The sequence below is a fragment of the Gossypium arboreum genome, chromosome 9 (assembly GCF_025698485.1).
Source record: "Gossypium arboreum isolate Shixiya-1 chromosome 9, ASM2569848v2, whole genome shotgun sequence".
In the NCBI taxonomy this organism is placed as follows: domain Eukaryota; kingdom Viridiplantae; phylum Streptophyta; class Magnoliopsida; order Malvales; family Malvaceae; genus Gossypium; species Gossypium arboreum.
Genome location: NC_069078.1, coordinates 57,817,005 through 57,837,127, shown reverse-complemented (window position 1 = coordinate 57,837,127; position 20,123 = coordinate 57,817,005). Strand labels below are relative to the sequence as shown.

Here is a 20,123-nt window from a genome sequence, read left to right as displayed (position 1 = left end):
AACCACTAGTTAAAATAGAAAAACCTTTGTTATCCCACCTAATTCTAATGGCTGATAACAAATATATATTTAATACTAGAGAAAAATAACTCAAAAATTTAGAGTAATTAGATAAAATTACTTACAATGTTAATTTGTTTTATTAATTGTATTTTAAATACTTGTTTGGACCATGTAATATATATATTTACATACTTTTTTCTCCCAAGTACTCGTAATAACTTTTATAATAATTAATATCCTTTTAAAATTTAAAATTATACAATTTTATAACTACAATTTATACTAACAAATATGATATAAAAATTACAATATAATTACACTAGCCTACTAACATATCTACAGAATTAGAATTCTAAACACCCAAAATAATTAAAAATTCAAATCTAAGAACTTGATTATCATAATAAAATTAACATAAACCAACCTTTTCTATTTTTAACAATTGAACTGATAAATATCAGCTCTTACAAGGTTTTCTCAATTGAATCAGTGGTCGAATTGATTAAACCACAAATTCCTAATTCAATCGATTTGACCGATCCATCCAGTTCAATTAGATAAATTATTAAAAAATATTTGAAAACTAAAGACTACCAAATCAACTGGTTCAACCGATTTTTAGGTCAACCAATCCAACCCTTATTCCGAATGGATATGCCGATTCAGTTCAGAAAAGTGTCCAATTCTCGACTGGGTAGAGCATGAATTTTCAAAATACTTACCTTTTGGCTAATTTCTGTCCATCTCCTATTCAACTCAGCCATGCAAAGAGTTATGAAGCCGACACCATAAAATTGATTGGAAATAAATGAACTAATGAAATTTTAAACAACAAAATGGGTAAAGTTTAAACAACAATAGGTTGCTCTCCTTCAAGCTCCGATATCACTATTAACGAATCCGTCATTTCAAAGGACAAAGGTTCTGTTTTAGGATTTGGATTTATGACCTGCATTTGTAACAAAATCATGTATTAGCTACTAAAAAAAATCTGGGTTTGCAGCTGTGTTAGTCGGACTTTTTTATTTTTCTTAAAAGTATTCGTATCTATGCTCGACATCAAACTCGATTTTTTACAATTGAGATCGAGTTCTACCCGAGTTTTTTTTCAAATAAGAATGAAAAAAACTCAATTAAGCTCACAAGCTACTGGAGTCAAGCATTAGATACTTGAATTCAGCTCACTCAACTGCTCAACCTCGAGTTAGAATCGACAATGATTGATCTAAGTTTAACTTTTTGTCTTTCTTTCAAATCATACCTAAGTAGCTTGTGAGCTCAGGTGTCTTGTTTAGAACGTAGTATCAGACACTGATCTCAAGTCTAGATTAACATAGCCGAGTAGATGTGTACTGTACCTTCTTGTTGTTCTTTATATATCCGATGGCAACTTCTTGCCGCAAACATGCCCTTTCCGATAGCTCCGTGAAGGACGGGTTCTCCCCTTCTTTCATGTAGAGGCCAATATCCTGTCAAGAAACATAGTTAAGTAACCTGAGACATCAAGAAATGCTGGATTACCACACGAAAAAGGTGATTCCATCACTATACTGACAAATAAGATGCGTTACCCCGATCCCAAAACAAGTATACTCTGTTTCTTTTTGAAGTTTTCATATATTTGGAGGATCATAATACCATATCCATGTCCAAATATGTCTCAATTATAAATCTCAAACACAAATACTTAAAAACAATGAAAAGTCTGAGTAACTAGCCTAAAAGGGTAAGAGGATTCCAGTGCCTCACCGACAAAATAAGAGTTACTCCAACTTTTAGTTTTTCTTGAAGTACCAATACCCGATATATATTCGGACATGAATGTAAGAATATAACCTTACAAAGATCTTCCAAATAGGACTTAGAAAAAAAATTGAATATCCCCATATCAAACATGTTCCGAACTTGATACCTTTATGTATATTTCATCGCCTTCAGCATTCAAAATGTCCTTCCAAACCTCATTCAGTTCGCTGTGTTCGGCCACTGCAATGCACAAAACAGAGTCATTTCTTAAGACAACACATTGAATGTAAAATACTGCTATAGAAATATAACTTTGAGACCTTGAGCTGTTACAAGACTCATCACTTCCTCTGCTGCGATATACGTCAAGGTTGGTTTGAATCTTGTAATCTGCGGGTAAGGAGGGATATCAACCATATGTGCAAAACCTTAAAAAATCAATGATCATATTATAAGAAATTCATAAATCGCTTAAATGTGTTACTTGTTTGCCCAATTTTGAGTCGCCAATCTCCGCAACTAGATTTTGCACCTGGCAAACAATCAATCCTCTTAATACTTAACTCAGAAATCAAAAGTTCACGACAATGGCATTATCATTATATCGAACGAAACGCACCGTCACTCCAAGTTTGTTGCAAATGTTTTCTGCAAGAAGAAGTGAGTATGCAGATTGCTTGTCTGCCCTTGATGGATCTGAAAAGAAAAATACTTAGCCGGAAGATTTAGTTACCAATCTCTATCAGTTACCATTACTTCTGTTACTCAGACATCAGCGGGAGTGTCAGATATGAGTACATGTCTGACACAAATATGTTCAATTTTTTCTTTAAGATCATATCCCATACTTTAAGAAAAATGAAGAACCTGAGTAACATAGATTATTACCTCCAAGAAGCCATTCTCTATCGGAAATCACAAGAATAGAAAAAGGAATATGACCCCCTTTCTTGCGAGAATTTTGTATATCCATTATGGTTTCCTCTAAGTTATCATAGTTCATTGGGTTCCCGATCTGCAGTGCACAAAAATGAAACAATAGATTAGGCAGAAACCTTGAGAAGTTCAACATGATTGACTGAACAAGATCGTACCCTATGGATAACCTCGACATTTTTTAGTTTTCTTTGACCAGACATGGAGCTTGCCTTCTTCCTTTCTTCTAACGGTACGTCTGATAATATTTCCTGTAAATTGCGTATCGACACGAATTATCTAAAACTTAACTGATGCAAATGTATCGGAGTTGTTTTTCATCAAGTGTTAAGGTCGAAGAAATAACATGTCAAGAAGAAGAAAAAGCATCCAATTCCAAGACAAGATACTATGAAATCGTGACGCTTAAAATCTGAAAAAGAAGATAAAAGCATACCACAATGCTTCCCAGTCCGAGATAATTATCGTACTCTTCAATCATTTGAACAACATCTGGTCGCCACCCCAGCAAAAGTATGCATTCTTTGGGCCCCAGACTTTGGTCTGATGCCTACGTCGAAACCAAAAGAACATATAACTGGTCTTTTGGAGCATTTAATAGATGCTATCAGTTATGGAACTTATCTCTTCGGGAAACATACCTTTGATCCTCGTTTCTTGGTACGTTTCACAATATTTAACATTCGTTCTTTTCGCAATTCTAAAGCATGAGTTGGGGTCTCTACATTATTTCTCGAAACTTCTGAAACTTTTTGCATGTTGGTTACAAGTTGTTGTTTTGCCGTCCTGTTAATAGGGGCAATTAACAATACCTGCATGAATAAAAGAGAAATGCATTAGGAAGGATGCATGGACCTGAAATTTCGGTAAAGCAATTTTTTCCAAACAAAAACTTTGTAAGTACTTGTATTACTACTCCAAGTTAAGAAATGGACACAAGCTACATTACTTGGACCCGGATTTGTGTCGGACAAAGGTATGTTCATTTTTTCCATGATGGGCGTGTATTTGGAGGGTTATTGAAAGATCATATCTTCATACCCATGTCAAGATAAGCCTCAGACTAGGTGTCAGACACAAGGTACTTCAAAGAAAAAGGAAAAGCCTGAGCAACTTAGGACACAAGTAGTTCGTGAGACTATCTATAGTTGCATACATTCATAAGTATGGAAAACTTTGAATGATTTACTCAAGTTTACAAGACTCAAACTATCAATAGGTTTGCTAGAAAAGTCAATATACGTGTAGCAAGCAAGATATTCTCGAATTAAAATGGTTATTTCCTCTTCTAAATAATGTCCCCAAGAACTTGACATTTTTTGTACAATAACATTTTATGATGCCGAATTATGGAACTAGCTTAAAAAAGTTACATATCAAGATGGAAGTTTGAAAAGTCATATAGTCTACATACTTTGTCCATTTCCTGAAGAACTTCATCATCTCCAGGGTGGAAGTATATCCTACCATTCCGATAAAGACCACAAACAACTGCCTGAAAAGAAACCAACATAAGACAAATAGCATGGAAGTTCTTCATACCAACAAATACCGAGTTTTAGCATTACCTCTTGAAACCCTTGTCGTATTTGTCTATATGTCAACCCGGTTAGACTTGGAAAATGGTGAAGACTGAATACATTTTCTGCAATATCATGATATAATTATTTTTCGAGTAGTAATCTACGACAAGAACAAGAAATGGACCCATAGAGTTTCATTTACCGATAGAAAAGACCCTAAGGGAAGAAACTATTAGAAGTGGTGACATTTTGTAGGTCAAGCCTATGTTCTTCCGACTCTATTGTTTTTTAAGTATCCGTATTTGACACATTGTCTGATACATTTTTAAACATGGGCACATAGATATGACCCTCCAGAGACATGAAAAGACTTAAATATTGCACATACCCCATCTTGGTCACATTATCTATCCAACACTCATACGGTTTTATTGACCAAGAATAAGAACTACCTAGTTTTAAAAGGTATCTAGATTTACAACCATCCCAAATTATTTAAAAGCAGCAATAAACAGGGAATTTTAATATTTAAACTTTAATTGTCTTTCGGACATTAGGAAAATAGAAGTTCTCAACAAGAACTCATATCATACTTTGGTAATTAAGCAAGTGCCTGTAGATCTTTATGAGCCCCTTTTGCCGAGAACATTGAACAAATAGTTTAGAAGAAACATTTTCCACTGGCTCTACGTTCAGTCCAGAGATTGACTTCAAGAGCTCACATGTATTGGAATTCGAAACCTGCATCAGGGGAAAATTTTGCCAAATTAAACTCGATTTATCTTAGTAGAATAATATTTTGATCCTATGGTGATGCAAATGTGCAGACCTCGACAATCGTTGGAATGGATTCCATCTTGGGAATAGGTTGAAGTGCTAGTACAGAGAGAAACGCATCTGTATCAACTCCATACCTAATCAGTTAAGGAACCGTAGTCACTAAATTTCCCCTGAAGAAGGTCATCTGTATTATGCACTAATTAGAAACAAACATGCAAAAGAATCTGCTAGAAACTAGCATAGCAGAGCTTAATAGCTTCTGCTACAGCTGTTATCTTAACTTCATTCCTCAATGCAGTGTGCAACTTTTCCAGCATTCATAGCTTTTAAAGCCTATGTTCCTCCGAGTCTAAATTTTTTTTTTTAAGTACCTGTATCTGTTGCATATCCAGACATAGGTATGGGAATATCCCCCAAAAAAAAAAAAAAAAAGAAGAGAGAGTCTTCAAATACATTCAAATTAGAAAAATTGAACATATCTGACAAGTCCAAGTCTGTGTAACGTAGTTCCAAACCCTCAAGTCCGAGTTTAAGGGTCAATCACTGCAGTGTAGGTTTGATTTTAGAAACTACTAGTAATCTGACAACTAATACTATTAAGTAAATTTTGGCTAAACAAATTATCGGGTAAAAAAGGCTAAACTTTGCATCATGCAGCATTCAAGAGTTAAAATAATCTTGGAGTAATAGGAAATGACATAATGTAACACTAACAAGAGACGATCATCAAAAGAATTTCATTTAAGTTGATAGATGTATTACTGATCTCCTTTTGTCGCAAGAATGATAATGGCGCGTGCCTTATTAGCTGCTGCTCTTTCAAATGATTTCGTCAAACTAAGGCTACAACTGCACAAGTAGAACTAATATTTAAAATATGGAAGCTTAATGCCAATTAGAAATTTTATATCTCGTGAAAACCAGAAGGGATCAAAAGTTAACAGATTTAGCAAAGAAGTGAGTAATTCGCTTGAAGTTAAAAGATATGACAGCTAAATTTTTATCTGGGACTAGGAATGACTATAAAAGGGAAACTAGTTGGGGTTTGTAAATTAGGGGGAAAGTGGATATCATTCCTATACCTCTTTGAAAGGATATCAATATGAATAAGATCCTTGGCAATGTTGTCCGCCAGCTTGTCTATTTGCTTCCTCGGAACATCCGCCAAAAGAAGAATTCTTTGCCTCCTATGAGAGCATTATACAAGTAGAAACCGATAATTACACAAACACACAACAAAAGTGGCAGTCTATGTCGCTCCAACTCTTCATTTTTTTAAAGTACTCGTGTTTAACAAATCTTTGGACATAAGTATCAAGATATGACCTTCCAACGACTCTCCAAATAAATGGAATATTTTATAAAAAAATAAAACTACCCATGCCGGACATATAGTTGTATCAGACACTCAGACCTGAGTCTGAGTATCATAGGCAGCAGCATAACAGTTTACCTGGCTGTAGCAGTACCTAAATGCACGGCAAATTTGTGATAATTATTTAGCTGCTGTAGTATGAAAGCCAGACGGCTGTTTACACCACAAATGATGATATGATCATTCTCCAAAACTTGCACTTGTGCACCTTCCCGGAGTTTTTGCATGTTGTTCTATTGCCCGAAATCAAAATGCCATGAGCTTAAGTAAATAATACAAGCACTCAAAAAAACAAAAACAAAAGACGTGAAGGTAAAAATTGCAATAGACAAAGTGCTTACTCGGAATTGTTCTGTCATTGTGCTTAACAACCGAGAGTAAAATAATATCCCCCATATAGCAAGTACGAAGCCAATAATACGTTCGGTTCGTGTTCTTAGCTGTAGTTCAATACATGAATATGTTTTTCGAATTCAATTTTGTAATCATGCAGGCAAAACATATTTGATCATATCTTAAAGCAACCAAGTGATTAGATTCATAATGGATCACATACTCTTAAATGGGATGAAGATGAAATAAGGCATGACCACGCCTCCCAGCAGCAATCCTCAAGAGATTGTGATTTACCCCTGTGGTTTTCAAGCCATAGCTACCAGATTAGCAAACAAAAGTAGCATTGTAGCTATTTTCCATGATGGAGTTGCAAATTGGCAGCTAGAACATACAACAATGGTGGAAAATGATGAACAGTCTGATGCCGAATCAATGAGAAACAACTTAATTACAACATTCACCACAAAAAATACTTACAATTATACAACCTTTCACACATATTCTTATAAATTTGATAAATTCAAGATATATTGAAGTTAAAATGAATAGAAGATGTCACAATGGTAGAAGAAATTCTTGGTTTCAAGCAGGGATGGAGACAGACGGGGTGTTTTTGGCTCGCCTCTAACAACCCAGTTTTTATGTATATATACCTAAATTGTCCCAAAACTTATTTTATTTAACACTTTATCCCTCAAACCCCGACTCCAGAAAGAAAAAATCTGTATTATGCCGCTCCACCCCAAAATTTTGATAATACTTTGTGTTATACTAATTTAACAATCCAAGACCAATTATATGTTGTCTTACAAGACTTAGATGCTATAAGTAAAATATATAAAATAATATGCATAAAAAAATTAAATGAGCATTTTAGTAAATATTCCGAGACATGGTGAGCAGATTTTATCTCAACACACCTCTCCTCAACCCCAAAAATTGTAATAAAAAAACCTGACTGACCTTGCCTTTAGCATGATTTTCACACACACACACACAAAAAAAAAAAAATTCCTCTATAGGAGTTTCAAGTACCATGTCAAGACAAACAATATTACAATATAACAGGTATAATTTCCTTTTATTCTTTTGTTTCTCTTTAGTAGTGATCAGATTATAAAACTGAATGAGAGGCTAAAATCGAACATAGTCTGAAGTACAGAAGTTATTGCAGCAAAATTAAACATAATAAAACTTCAGAAACCCTAACATTGCATTTGCCATAACATGCTACAATTATATATAAAATAATATTTAAAAAATCAAGATTAATTGTACATTACCTAAACCTGAAGAAGAGGATTCCACCTACAACAACGAATGAAAAGCATGCTACAAGGAGAGCCAAAAGAAACCTACAAAAAGTTGGAAACAAATGAATTACTCAATCTTATAACATAAATTCAGAACTATAAGTCCATGTGGATCGAGATGGGAACAAAAGCTATGTTGTTTCGACTCTTACCCAAGTCCGACACCCATGTCAGATACATATCCAGATGAGGATGAAAACGTAACCTTTCTATAACTCTCCAAATACACAGGAAAAGAATAGAAAATTTTAAGGTATCTGACACTTACACCCAAGTTCGAGCAGCACGGAATCAAGATTGGTTGCTTGGCATAATTTATTACTATTCAGTCAATATTGGCTTTGAAGCATACTTTGTTTATTACTACTCAGTCATAATTAATAATCAAACATCATACTACAGCTTAAATTGACAATCTCCTAACACCATGTCTCCGGTGTTGAAAAAACTGAACATACCCACGTCCAACAGTTACACCCAAATTTGAGTGAGATAGCTAAGGAGGGTCACCTACACATGACCAATGTCCAAGTAATGTTGCATAAACTGATCATTCTTAACTGTAGAATAGGCAGTTTTGCACCGATCACCATCAGACTTTTGGTCAATAATAGTGCCTTATTACTAAGTCTGGCCACTGGCCATAGAAATTGATCATTGGAAACAACAAAAAGCACCATGAATGCAAATGAAACCCAAAAAATATCTAGGATGATAAATTTTACTTACGTAGAAATATTTTTGTCCAGTTGAATGTTGAATAAATACAGTATCCGAGAAAAATTCCACCTAATATCTTGAACCGAAGGTAAGGACATGTTCAAGTTAAGAGGCGTCGGCTTATTCAAGGAATTAGATATGCATGCAAGAGGTAAGCTTCTAACAGCCAAATTCCGAAATAGATGTGGAAATAAGTCTTGGACCATCTTTATTAATGTGCTGGCAAAATCTATTTGGATTAATCTCAGTAAGAAAAATGCCGACAAAGTCCTGATCGGTTTAGCTTGATGACCCTGCAGCTGCAGTGATGACAATCAAGAAAATTTGGCCATTAAAAGTTGTAAAGTCATCGCTATACCATCCAAGAATCGAAAACGAATGAGAAAGCAGCAAGTTCTATGAGTCAAATAATGGTAATGTAGAAATATTTCTGTAAATGAACAGTTACTAGTGCAAGCTTCCACTCAATGACAGCAGCCAAATGCACAAGGTAATTTTGAACATTACCAAATAATTCAGTAAATAGCAAAATTGCATTATTGTAAGATGTACGGAATATTGTAATAAATAATGTCAACAGAGACTTCAATATTCATTTTCTGTAAATAATTCCATAAATGAATGTTTACTAGTGCAAGCTTCCACTACAATGACAGCAGCCAAATGAACAAGGTAATTTCGAGCATCACCACATGATTCCGTAAATAGCAAGATTGCATTATAATAAGAAGTCCAATAGCAATAAATGTTGGAAGACTTCTTTAGTCGTTTTCTTGGGAAGAAAGATCTTATGTGGCAAGAACGATCTCCTTGCTTTTGGTTTTCTCTGATTTACATCCATAATCCATAGTTGAACAAGTTACCCTGATTTGTTTTTTTCCTTCCAAGTATGTTGCTCTAACTCTTCATTTTGCTTGAAGGACTTTTGTTCAACATCCATGTCGAACACATATTTGAAAATAGGTATGGAAATATGACCTTCCAAGACATGCTCATGTTGCATGATTCCATCAGTTTCACATGTAGGGTGGCTAGTCCGTCACTAGTTTATTGAACAACAGGGGTCATTGTGCATGGTTAAGCTCATATCTGATCAAGTCCAGAACAAGTTGCCTTAAACCAAACTACCTTCCTTGATTGGGTTTTTCCTCTTTTGTTTCACCTTTATTTACTTAAGAGGATTATCATTATGGATGGATAGAGGAAGACACTTTCGAAACCAAACCAGAGTCATGTTATGGTAGCATGTACCAGAAATTGCTCCACTTGGCTCCACTCCGGAAAATAAAGAAAGACAGAAAACAAACAATCAACTGGTAGATGCATGCAACGTTCAGAAAACAAACAATCCACTGGTAGATGCATGCAACGTTCATAATGAAAACTATCTATTAATACAGAAGATATTCAAAGAATGGAAAAGAAAAATATATAATAACTCTAAGTCATTGCAACAAATTGATAGAACACATCTATTTACAACATCAAGAAAGCATATTCATATTAACACTTTTAGAATCCGAGATTTAATCCTTACTTGAGAACCATCCAGTAAGTCCATCCTAAAGAGTTTGACATTCGAGTTATTTGAACTGCACTCTGAATTATATGTTTCTTTTCTACAAGTAACTTCCCATTTTCCTGTAAGAGAAAAGCTATCATGATTCTTACGGAAAGCGAAAAATGATCTTTTAACTTTCCGAAGGAACAAAACGTGAGGCAAATAGGCATAAATGTAAACTAGAAAACACAACTAGAAGTGTAATTATGAGCCTGTAAAACATAAGCTTATCGAACACTAACAAGCTAGGATTAGCTTGCACAATTACCAACCGACCACAAATGTTATGCATACTCCTTTGACATAAAAATCCGAAATTCCAAATTTAATGATTCACCTATGTGATAGATCTTCAACAAAGGGTGATTAGAACAATAAAAGTTCCACAGTTAACATCAAAAGATAAAGACCAAGCACAACCATCAGTTTGACAAACTCTTGATGCAGATGGCTTGGACTCACCTCTACCGTTTACAAATTTATGCACATTGTTAGATGAAGAATTGTTCAACCAAAAACTGCATAGTACTGATTTCCGGAAAAATATCATATTCTTCGAGCCTCTAATCCCGTGTGTTCTACAAAAGAAAAAAGAAAAGGCAACTACATAAACTGAAAAAGAAAGAGCAAAACTTCAGACCACATGCTATGTTGGATAAGCTAAATAATTATCCAATTGATCAGGCAAAAAGACAAGGGAAGAAAAACCAATTTTGTCTATGATGGAACGGTTTTAACCTCGAATCCACTACTTGCAGAACCAGCACAGCCATGCTACAAGAACTGGTCAACCATTTTGTAGCTTTTAGAAAGTGCAACAGTAAAAAAACTTGCTATGTTACTTGGGTTGGTGTGTAGTCCCGAGTATGGATGTGTCCAACAAAAGTATATTTAATTTTCTAAGTTTTCCATGTATTTGAAGAGTCCTTTGAGAGTCATATCCATATTTGTGTCTGGCCATGTGGAGGACATGAGTACTTCGGTTTAACTATAATGCATGCTACTGTGATATACGTTTAGAAAACTGTAATGTTATTATTCGGGTTTCGATAATGAGTGCCCTTAGAGCAGTCTTTAAGGTGTAAAAGCGTACAACAGTCAAATATATTCATAAAATTGAAGAGTTTGAGCATCATAGAACATGTTATATAATGTCAATGTTTCGGAGAGTTAGCAAACTTGGCAGACCAAAAACTCATAAAGGCACACCACCACCACCCCCAACAAAAACCAAACCTATAACAGCATACATAATTATATAGAGAATTAGTCCATTAACATTGAAGAATTAAAGAAAAAAATAGGGTTTGTCTGAATCATTTAAACTAAGTTTGGGGAGGATAACTGGATACAAACCAATTGAACTAAAATTCAGCCCACTTCCTACTTAAGGACAACTGAATGAACTAATTGAAGTAAGTTTAGGGTTTAAAAAATGGAGTGTTTTAAGTTCATAAGACGAGCAGTAATGCATTATTACCAGAAATTCAATGAAACCCAACTTCAATAACTCATGTTCAGAGCAAAGAAAAAGATACAAAAGTACCTAGTAGAAGAGGATGTTTGAGTGAACTTGGAAATTGTTGGAGACAACAACCATGGCTGAGGGCTTTGAAACTGACAAAGATGGATCATCTTTGCTTCACTTTTTTCTTGGTGAGAGGGCCGAAAAGAGAAACAAAATAAAATTTATTAGAAAAAAGAAAACTTGAAAAGTAGATAAACTTTTTGTTATAAGAAAAATATGGACAGAAAGTGGAGTTAGAAATACGAAATATGAAGTTTTAAGACAAAAATGAGAGCCAAAAAAATTTTGGATGGAAGTGAAAGTGGACCACTACTTAGAGGCAATAAGCATGTGCTCATTACTTATTAATTAGCCACGTTGTAGAATTTGAGATAAGATACACTATAATTGTATCTAAATACCCAGTGAGATTCATATTCTTCACAAAAGGTTGGGCCCGGGTTAGATTCGAGTCCGTAATTGTTCACAAAAGGTTGGGCCCAGATTAGATTTGAGTCCCTAATTGTAATGATTAGGTTTGTTTTTCATTTTAAGTCAATGTTTTGTGTGAGTTTTTGTTCAATTTTTCAGTTTTTCATCCGTTGTTCATTGTATTAAATGGACTCTACTTTATAGTTGGTAGGATTATATTTGTATTTATAATTATATTTTGGGCTAAATTGTATAATAAAAATTTTATATTTTCATATATTTTAATTAATTTTCATCTTTTATTTTTAAGAATTTAGTTTAATTTAAAAATTCAGGTCTAATTGTTGACATTTTAAAATTTCTTCACTTAAATATGTTGGTCTGGCATTTTAAAATAAAAAAAATCAACTAGTAATCATGTAAAGAAAAATGACTTTATAATCTATTTGAATTTAACAAAGAATTTTAATATGGTTAATAATTTTAAAATTAATATTAATATTTTAATCAAAATAAAGTATTAGACAAACTAATGACATTATAAAATTGAAGTATCAAATTATGTAAAAAATTAAAGCATCAAGGTTAAATCTCAAACTTGAGAATAATAAAAAATCAAAAGCTGAAATTTAACTATTATTACATAATATTAAAAAAAACAAAAGTTTTAATTAACAATGAGGCCTTGTCGTAGTTGGCGAAAGTAGAGACTCTTAGTCTTAAGTGCCTTGGTTCGATAACTACCATTTGTAGTTAAATGTTTAGAATTTCAAATCCCACCATAAGTTGTTGTCATATATAAGTTTTAGTTCGCTTAATCGGTTCATAGAATGCTTATGCAAGAACATTTTGATTATTGTCCTAGTTTTAGTTCATTTGTGCTTTAATAATTTGATTCCACATTTAATAGTTTAAAATTATATAAAAATATAAAAATAAAAATATTTTATAATATTAATTATCTTTAAAATAAAGATATTTTAATAATTTTACAATTAAATTAGTGTCAAATTAACTTATGATGAATTAGAAGTTACACTTGCACTACTCTACTTTAATATTATGTATTATATAAATTAATATAAATTAGGATAAATCAATTATTATGTTACTATGCAATATGGTGCATGAAATTTAAGATAGTGTTTTAATTGAATTCATTACAAACATATAAAAATATATTATCGAGAAATGCGTAGTTTTTAATTATCATTCGACATCGGGCATTGTGACTACGTAAGTAGCAACACTAATTTTTTGATCGTTGTATAGCATATATTGTATTTGTTTTTCTGAATACTTAATAGTTAAAAGATAATTTAAATGGAATGGAACAATAAGTTTAGAAATTATAAAAAATGGTAAATAGGAAACAATTGTAGTTGTTTAGAGTTTACCTTGTATTTCAGATAAAATATGGTTGATGTCGGAACGAGAAAGAGTCGATGTTCTGACGACATGACATAGACATGACAATGAGAAGATTCACCACGCTCGACGACATGATGAAAGGCGTCCTGAAGAGACAGAATACCATGTCATGACATGATCCTCACTTAATTGGGTTTTTTTCTCCTAGTTAAACTTTGTTATATTTTTCCAGTCTAACTCTAATTATTTTAGAGATATTTTAGTCATATTTGTACATGAATTTCAGCCTATAAATAGGCTTCTTAGCAACCCTAGATAGTTTAGAATAACAATAACAAAATTAAGCGAGAGTTTGTGAGAATTTCGAGAAATCTTAATATTTCGGGTTCATGGTTTATTTGTTTCTCCATTTTGAACTCCCATTTTTCAATTTTTTCTGTTTTAGTGATGTTTTCTTTGCCCATGGTTTTTTATCCTCTTCGGAGGGGTTTTTCCACATAAATATTTTTGTCTAATTTTCTTGGTTTTTGTTTGTATTTGCTACATAATTTGGGTTCGTCCCAACAAATTAGTATCAGAGCTCGATTCGATTTTCGTATTCAACCTGTTCAGAGATGGAAATGAGGTACGATATCAAGAAGTTTGATGGGACTACAAATTTCAGCTTGTAGCAAGTTCGGATGACAACAATTCTGGTTCAGAATGGTCTAAAAAAGGTCGTTGTAAGGCAAAATGCCATAGATGCGAATCAAACAGAGTGGGAGGAACTTGATAAGAAGACACTGTCAACAATTCAGTTGTGCCTCACTAACAATGTATTGCAAGATGTACTTACGGAGAAGACAATAGCAGCCTTATGGAGGAAATTTGAAGCCCTTTATATGAAAAAGTCCTGCGCAAATCGCTTGGTATTGAAACAACGATTATATACATTCTGTATGGTAGAAGGTGAGTCTGTTAGGGCTTACATCAATAATTTGTCACTCTCCTTAATGACCTAAAAAATGTCAAGGCTAACATAGATGATGAAGATCAAATTATGTTAATTGCATTGTTCTTTGCCCCCTTCATACAAAACTTTCAGGGAAACCCTGATTTACGGTAAAGAGAGACTCTTATTTGAGGACGTGAAAGGAAATCTTTTAAGTAGGATAAACTCAAAAATGAGTTAGGCATGAAGAACAAGTTAGATGAGCAAGTCTTGGTTTGGTTGCTAGAGGAACGCAACAATTTAAAGATTTAGGTCAGAGAAAATCAAGGGTGATATCTAAGTTAAGAAACTGTGACAAGGAATGTGGTTACTGTAAAAAGAAGGGTCACATCAAAGTTGAATGTTATAAACTTCAAAATAAAATTAAGAGGGTCATTGAAATCAACGAGAAAGAGAAGCAGAAAACCAATGTAGCCGATGCTACTCCTCCGAAATACACAAGCATATAATCCCTCGTTCTCCGTAAATATTTGAGTATATGCTTAACTTCTTACCAGTGCCTGGATTCGCTTGATATCAACTCACCAACCCCACTACAAAATAGTTATTTGGACGTGTGCATAGCATAGCATACAAGAGACTTCCTACTATCGAAGCGTAAGGAACCTTTCCTATGTTCTCTCTTTCTTCTGCTATTTTAGGACAATCATCTAAAGAGAGATAGAATCTCGATATGAAGGGTTGATTTTCCTTCTCTGAATCAATCATTGCATAATGCTCCAATATATTGTCTATGTATGAAGCCTGAGACAGTGTTATCACTTTGTTTATTCAATCCTTTAGGATTCGAATTCCTAGAACAAAATTAGCTTCTCCCAAGTCCATGCTAAACTGTTGGGTTAACTATAGTTTAACCGATGACAATGTCCCTACATCATTCCCAAAGAGTAGAATATCATTGATATATAGAACGAGAAAAACCATATTTCCATCCCTAAATGTTTATAAGCGCAAGGTTTATCTAAGTTTTGCTCAAATTTAAAAGTTTTCATCATTTGATCGAATCTTTCATTCCATGAGTGAGACATTTGCTTAATTCTATATATGGATCTAAGCAATTTCCTTTAGCTATATATCCAGTGGGTTGCATCAAGTAAATGCTCTCTTCAAGATACTCGTTCACAAATGCTGTCTTGATATCCATTCTCCAGATCTCGTAATCAAGAGTCGTCGTAATGGATAATAATATGCAAATTGGCTTGAGCATGACAACCAAAGAGAAGGTTTCTCCGTAATCGGTGCCTTCTGTTTTATAATAAACTTTTGTTATAAGTCTAGCCTTATAAGTTTCCACTTTTCCATCCATATTCGTTTTCCTCTTGCAAATCCACTTACACTCTATGGGTTTTATTCCTTTCGGTAAGTCTACAAGTTCCCACACTGAGTTGGAATACATAGAGCCATCTTAGCTTTCATAGCTATTTCCTAGAGCATGGAATCAACACTCTGCATTGCTTCATCATATGTGAGTGGGTTATCATCTTCCTGTTCAACAGATCAAGTGTTAAAAACATTTCTTCCATATTGGAAGAATTCAGGCCTACGAGAGACCCTCTCATTGCAATGAGGCTCCCTATGGTGCTGATCATTTGCAAGCCTACTATTAAGAGTTGGTTCTAGAATCATTTCCGTGGGGTTTTGTATATTTCCAAAAAGCTCCTCGAGTACCTTTTTACTTCGAGGTTTGAATTCATTCATGTAACTTTCTTTAAGGAAAGTAGCATGAGTTGAGACTATAACAATTTGCTCTTTCGGGTTATAAAACAAACCACCCTTTATTTCTTTTGGATATCTTACAAACATGCAAAATTCTGTCAGTGAGTTCAACTTCTTTGCATCTTTATCCAATACGTGGGTTGGGCATCCCCAAATCCTAAAATAATTAAGATTTGGATTCCTGCCATGCCACAATTCGTATGAGGTTTTCGATCCTGTCTTAGCTAGCACATCATTCAAAATATAACAAGCTATTTGTACAACGTATCCCCAAAAAAAATTGGCAACTTCGAATAACTTAAAATCGAATGTACCATGTCTAACAACATTAGATTTCTTCTTTCTGCTATGCCATTCTATTGTAGAGTGTCTGACACGGTTAACTGGGATAGAATCCCATTCTTTATGAGATACCTTAAGAACTCATCAGATAAATATTCCCCACCTCAATCAAATCGAAGTGCCTTCATGGTTAAACCTAGTTGTTTCTCCACTTCCGCACGAAACTCTTTGAATTTATCAAACGTTTCACTCTTGCGGTGCGTCAAGTATACATACCCATATCTAGAATAGTCATAAAAAAAGTTACATAATACTCATAACTACCTCTTTCACTAACATTCATAGGGCCACATGTGTTAGTGTGCACAAGTTCTAGGGGTTTTTCGACCCTCGTTTCTTTTGCATTAAAAGATTGCTTAGTCATCTTACATTCCAAGCAAGATTCACATTGTAGAAGATCAACTTCTTTAAACGAACTTAAGATACCGTCTTTCACAAGTCTAGTGATTCTTTCTCGATTAGTATGACTAAGTCTCAAATGCCAAAGGTACGTCTCATTAAAGTGAAATTTTTTTAAGTTTTTTATTCGATATTTCAATCTCAAGAAGTGTGTGCATTTTTGGTTTGATAAAATAGAGATTATTTGACATCCATCCAATACAGATACGATTGTTATTTCTAAATATTGCAATTCCATTATTAAAAGTCACGGTTAAGCCATCTTTATCTAAACATGTAACGAAAATTAAGTTTCTTTTGAAACTTGGTACATAGAAAATGTCTCTTAAAATAATCTTCCTAAAGTTATAAAAATAAAGATGTACATCTTCCACTGCTTCAACTGTCACACTTGTCTTATTCCTGGTCCGCAACAATAAGTTTTTATCTCTAAGATCTTTCGTCTCCTCGAACCCCTGCAAAGAAACACAAACATGATTAGTGGCTCCCAAATTAATAACCTTGTAACGCCCTCAAGCCCGAGACGATCGCCAGAGTCGAGCTTGAGGTGTTACTAAACTTAATTCATCAATTTAACAGCTCAAACAATTTATTTTTAAAATTTCCAGACAAGCTGGCCAACTGTGTTACAGTCGTTTAAAAATTCATATCTCGAGTTTCGAAACTCGAAATTCAATTCCGTAAATTTTTCCTGAAACTAGACTCATATATCTATTTAAAGATTTTTTTCTAGAATTTTTGGTCAAGTTATTAGTTAAAGTTTCCCCTGTTTCAGGGTTCGACTACTCTGACCCCTGTGTATTACAAATCAGATATCTCCCTGTACAGAGTTTCAATGACTATGCCGTTTGTTTCTTATAAAACTAGACTCAATAAGGATTTCATACATGTAATATAAAACTCCTAATTCTTTTTGTACAATTTATAGTGAATTTTTAAAGTCAGAACAGGGGATACAGAGATCACTCTGACCCTATTCCACCAAAACTTAAATATCTCACAAAATATAACTCATATATCAGTTTTGCTCCATCCATATGAAAATAAGCTCATCAAGCTTCAATTTAATAACTTACTCATCATTTAATTCTATTTCCACTATTTTTAGTGATTTTTCAAATTTACATCACCGTCATTGTCGATTTCTTTTTATGGCAAATTTTACTTTACTATAGATTTTCATGGACTAAATAGCATTTTAAACATACATAACATCAAATATGACTTAGATTGGCCATTCCAATGGCTAATCATTTACAAACCCTTTTCTTTCCAAACTATAGCCATATCATAAGATCATTTACACAAAGTGAGTATTTTGCCATACATGCCACATTCAAAACACACAAGCCATTTTACCAATTTAGGCCTTCGGATAGTGTGGACGAATCTTCGACCTATCCCGATTCTCAAGCCAGCTTGTCAACAACTACAATGAATGAAAAGGAGGGAGTAAGCATAAATGCTTAGTAAGTTCACATGCAAATAGCAAGTAACATAATCATGAAATTCCACATAAAACATCATTTGCATAAACAACACCAAGACATTCATGTTTCATTTGCATTTAATATCTTTCTACGATTTCATCATACCAAGTTCTCAACCCTAGGATTTAAGCACATACCTGTCAAATTTTCTCATTCACCACACTTACCAATATGTCACCTTCATTTTAGGCATTCTTCTCATTCACTTAAGATTCACCCAGTGAACACATGGAATATAATTCGAATATGTGGATTTCATGAACGTAAGTGCCATACCCGTAGCTAGACAAACTCAATAGCCTGCAGAACTTATGTAGCCAAGCTACCATGTAACCATCCCATAAGTGAACTCGGACTCAACTCAACGAGCTCGGGTGTTCGCATCCATAAGTGAACTCAGACTCAACTCAACGAGTTCGGATGCCTAGTTACATCTCACGAACTCGGAGTCAACTCAACGAGTTCGGAACTCAAGTATCCTAGTGACATGTCACTTGTATTCTAATCTATTCCTAAGGTTCAAACGGGCTTTTTCCTCGATCTCACATCTTTTCCGTCTTTCACGGAATATCAGAACCGATACTCGGTGATAGTTCATACTCATCAAGTAATTCACATAATTACATATTATTCAACAATAACCACAAAACATAACATTTCATGATGATAATAAGCATCATATCATATTAACAACATTAAATTGCTCAAAATGACAATTATGTTACTACATTTACACATGAACTTACCTCGATACAAAATTATTAGCAATCGAGCCTATTATTCGTAAACTTTGTTTTTCCCTCGATCGCCACTTGAATCTCGTTTCTCTTGATCTATAATGCCAAATTAATCTTATTTAATACATATATTCATCAAAACAGCATTTAATATGAACTTTGGCAAAATTACATTTTTGCCCCTAAACTTTTACATAATTACACTTTTGCCCTTAGGCTCAGGAATTATACTTCATCCCTTATTCTTATGTTTTATGACATGCTGATCATTTTTCCCTTCTATGATAACATCAAATTCTCACTCTAACATGTACTTATGACTATTAGGTATTTTTATCGATTAAGCCATTTTACTCGTTTTCGCTTAAAACCGAGTAGCACAAGTTGTCTAACATAAATTAAAACCTCATATTCTTTCATAAAACACCAAAATACACAAATTTCACGTATGGGTATTTTTTCCAAATATGAACCCTAGGTAGAATTATTGCTAGCATAAGTTAATTTGAGCTACCGGGATTTCAAAAACATAAAAATCATTAAAAACGGGGCATGAAATCACTTACTATGAAGCTTGAAAGTTGAAGAAACCCTAGCTATGGGGAGGTAAAATTCGACAGCAACAATATGGAGAAGATGATGATTTTGTGTTATTTTTCCCATTTTATTTCATTTAATATGCAAATGACCAAAATGCCCTTACTACTAAACTTTCTAAAAATTCCATCCATGTCCAATTTTTGTCCATAGACATAGAAATTGGTCAAATTGCTATTTAAGACCTCCTCATTAATATTCCAAAGCAATTTTATACTAAAAACTCCTAGAATGCAAGTTTTGCAAAT

General features: G+C 33.8%; 1 protein-coding gene and 1 long non-coding RNA gene across 3 annotated transcripts in view; both read right to left on the bottom strand.

The window, feature by feature from the left end:
• The window catches only part of LOC128280753 (uncharacterized), a 110,713-nt gene that overhangs the window by 9,445 nt on the left and 81,145 nt on the right, over positions 1-20,123 (bottom strand). The window lies entirely within an intron of this gene.
• Positions 370-12,180, bottom strand: LOC108457177 (putative ion channel POLLUX-like 2). Of its 2 annotated transcripts, XM_017756079.2 has the most exons (24): positions 11,840-12,180; positions 10,756-10,871; positions 10,270-10,373; positions 8,742-9,031; positions 7,983-8,054; positions 6,920-6,995; positions 6,705-6,803; positions 6,442-6,596; positions 6,071-6,175; positions 5,751-5,837; positions 5,038-5,122; positions 4,802-4,949; positions 4,254-4,330; positions 4,100-4,180; positions 3,327-3,497; positions 3,122-3,235; positions 2,844-2,936; positions 2,638-2,764; positions 2,369-2,445; positions 2,234-2,281; positions 2,070-2,139; positions 1,916-1,989; positions 1,362-1,472; positions 370-952 (listed from the first exon to the last, which is right to left on the bottom strand). In XM_017756079.2, exons 1-24 carry the CDS (start codon positions 11,926-11,928, stop codon positions 851-853), a joined length of 2,571 nt encoding a protein of 856 aa, XP_017611568.1. In that variant the 5' UTR covers positions 11,929-12,180; the 3' UTR covers positions 370-850. The 2 variants fall into 2 exon arrangements, with proteins under 2 accessions (XP_017611568.1, XP_017611569.1); XM_017756080.2 differs by lacking the exon at positions 10,756-10,871 and having other exon boundaries at positions 11,840-11,961.

Excerpts from the sequence above, each read along its gene's own strand:
- LOC108457177 (XM_017756079.2), bottom strand. The coding sequence starts at position 11,928 with ATGATCCATCTTTGTCAGTTTCAAAGCCCTCAGCCATGGTTGTTGTCT. Across the intron at positions 9,032-10,269 it reads ACTTACTGGATGGTTCTCAA|CTGCAGGGTCATCAAGCTAA; the intron begins GTAAGGATTAAA and ends TCATCACTGCAG. Across the intron at positions 953-1,361 it reads ATATAAAGAACAACAAGAAG|GTCATAAATCCAAATCCTAA; the intron begins GTACAGTACACA and ends TTACAAATGCAG.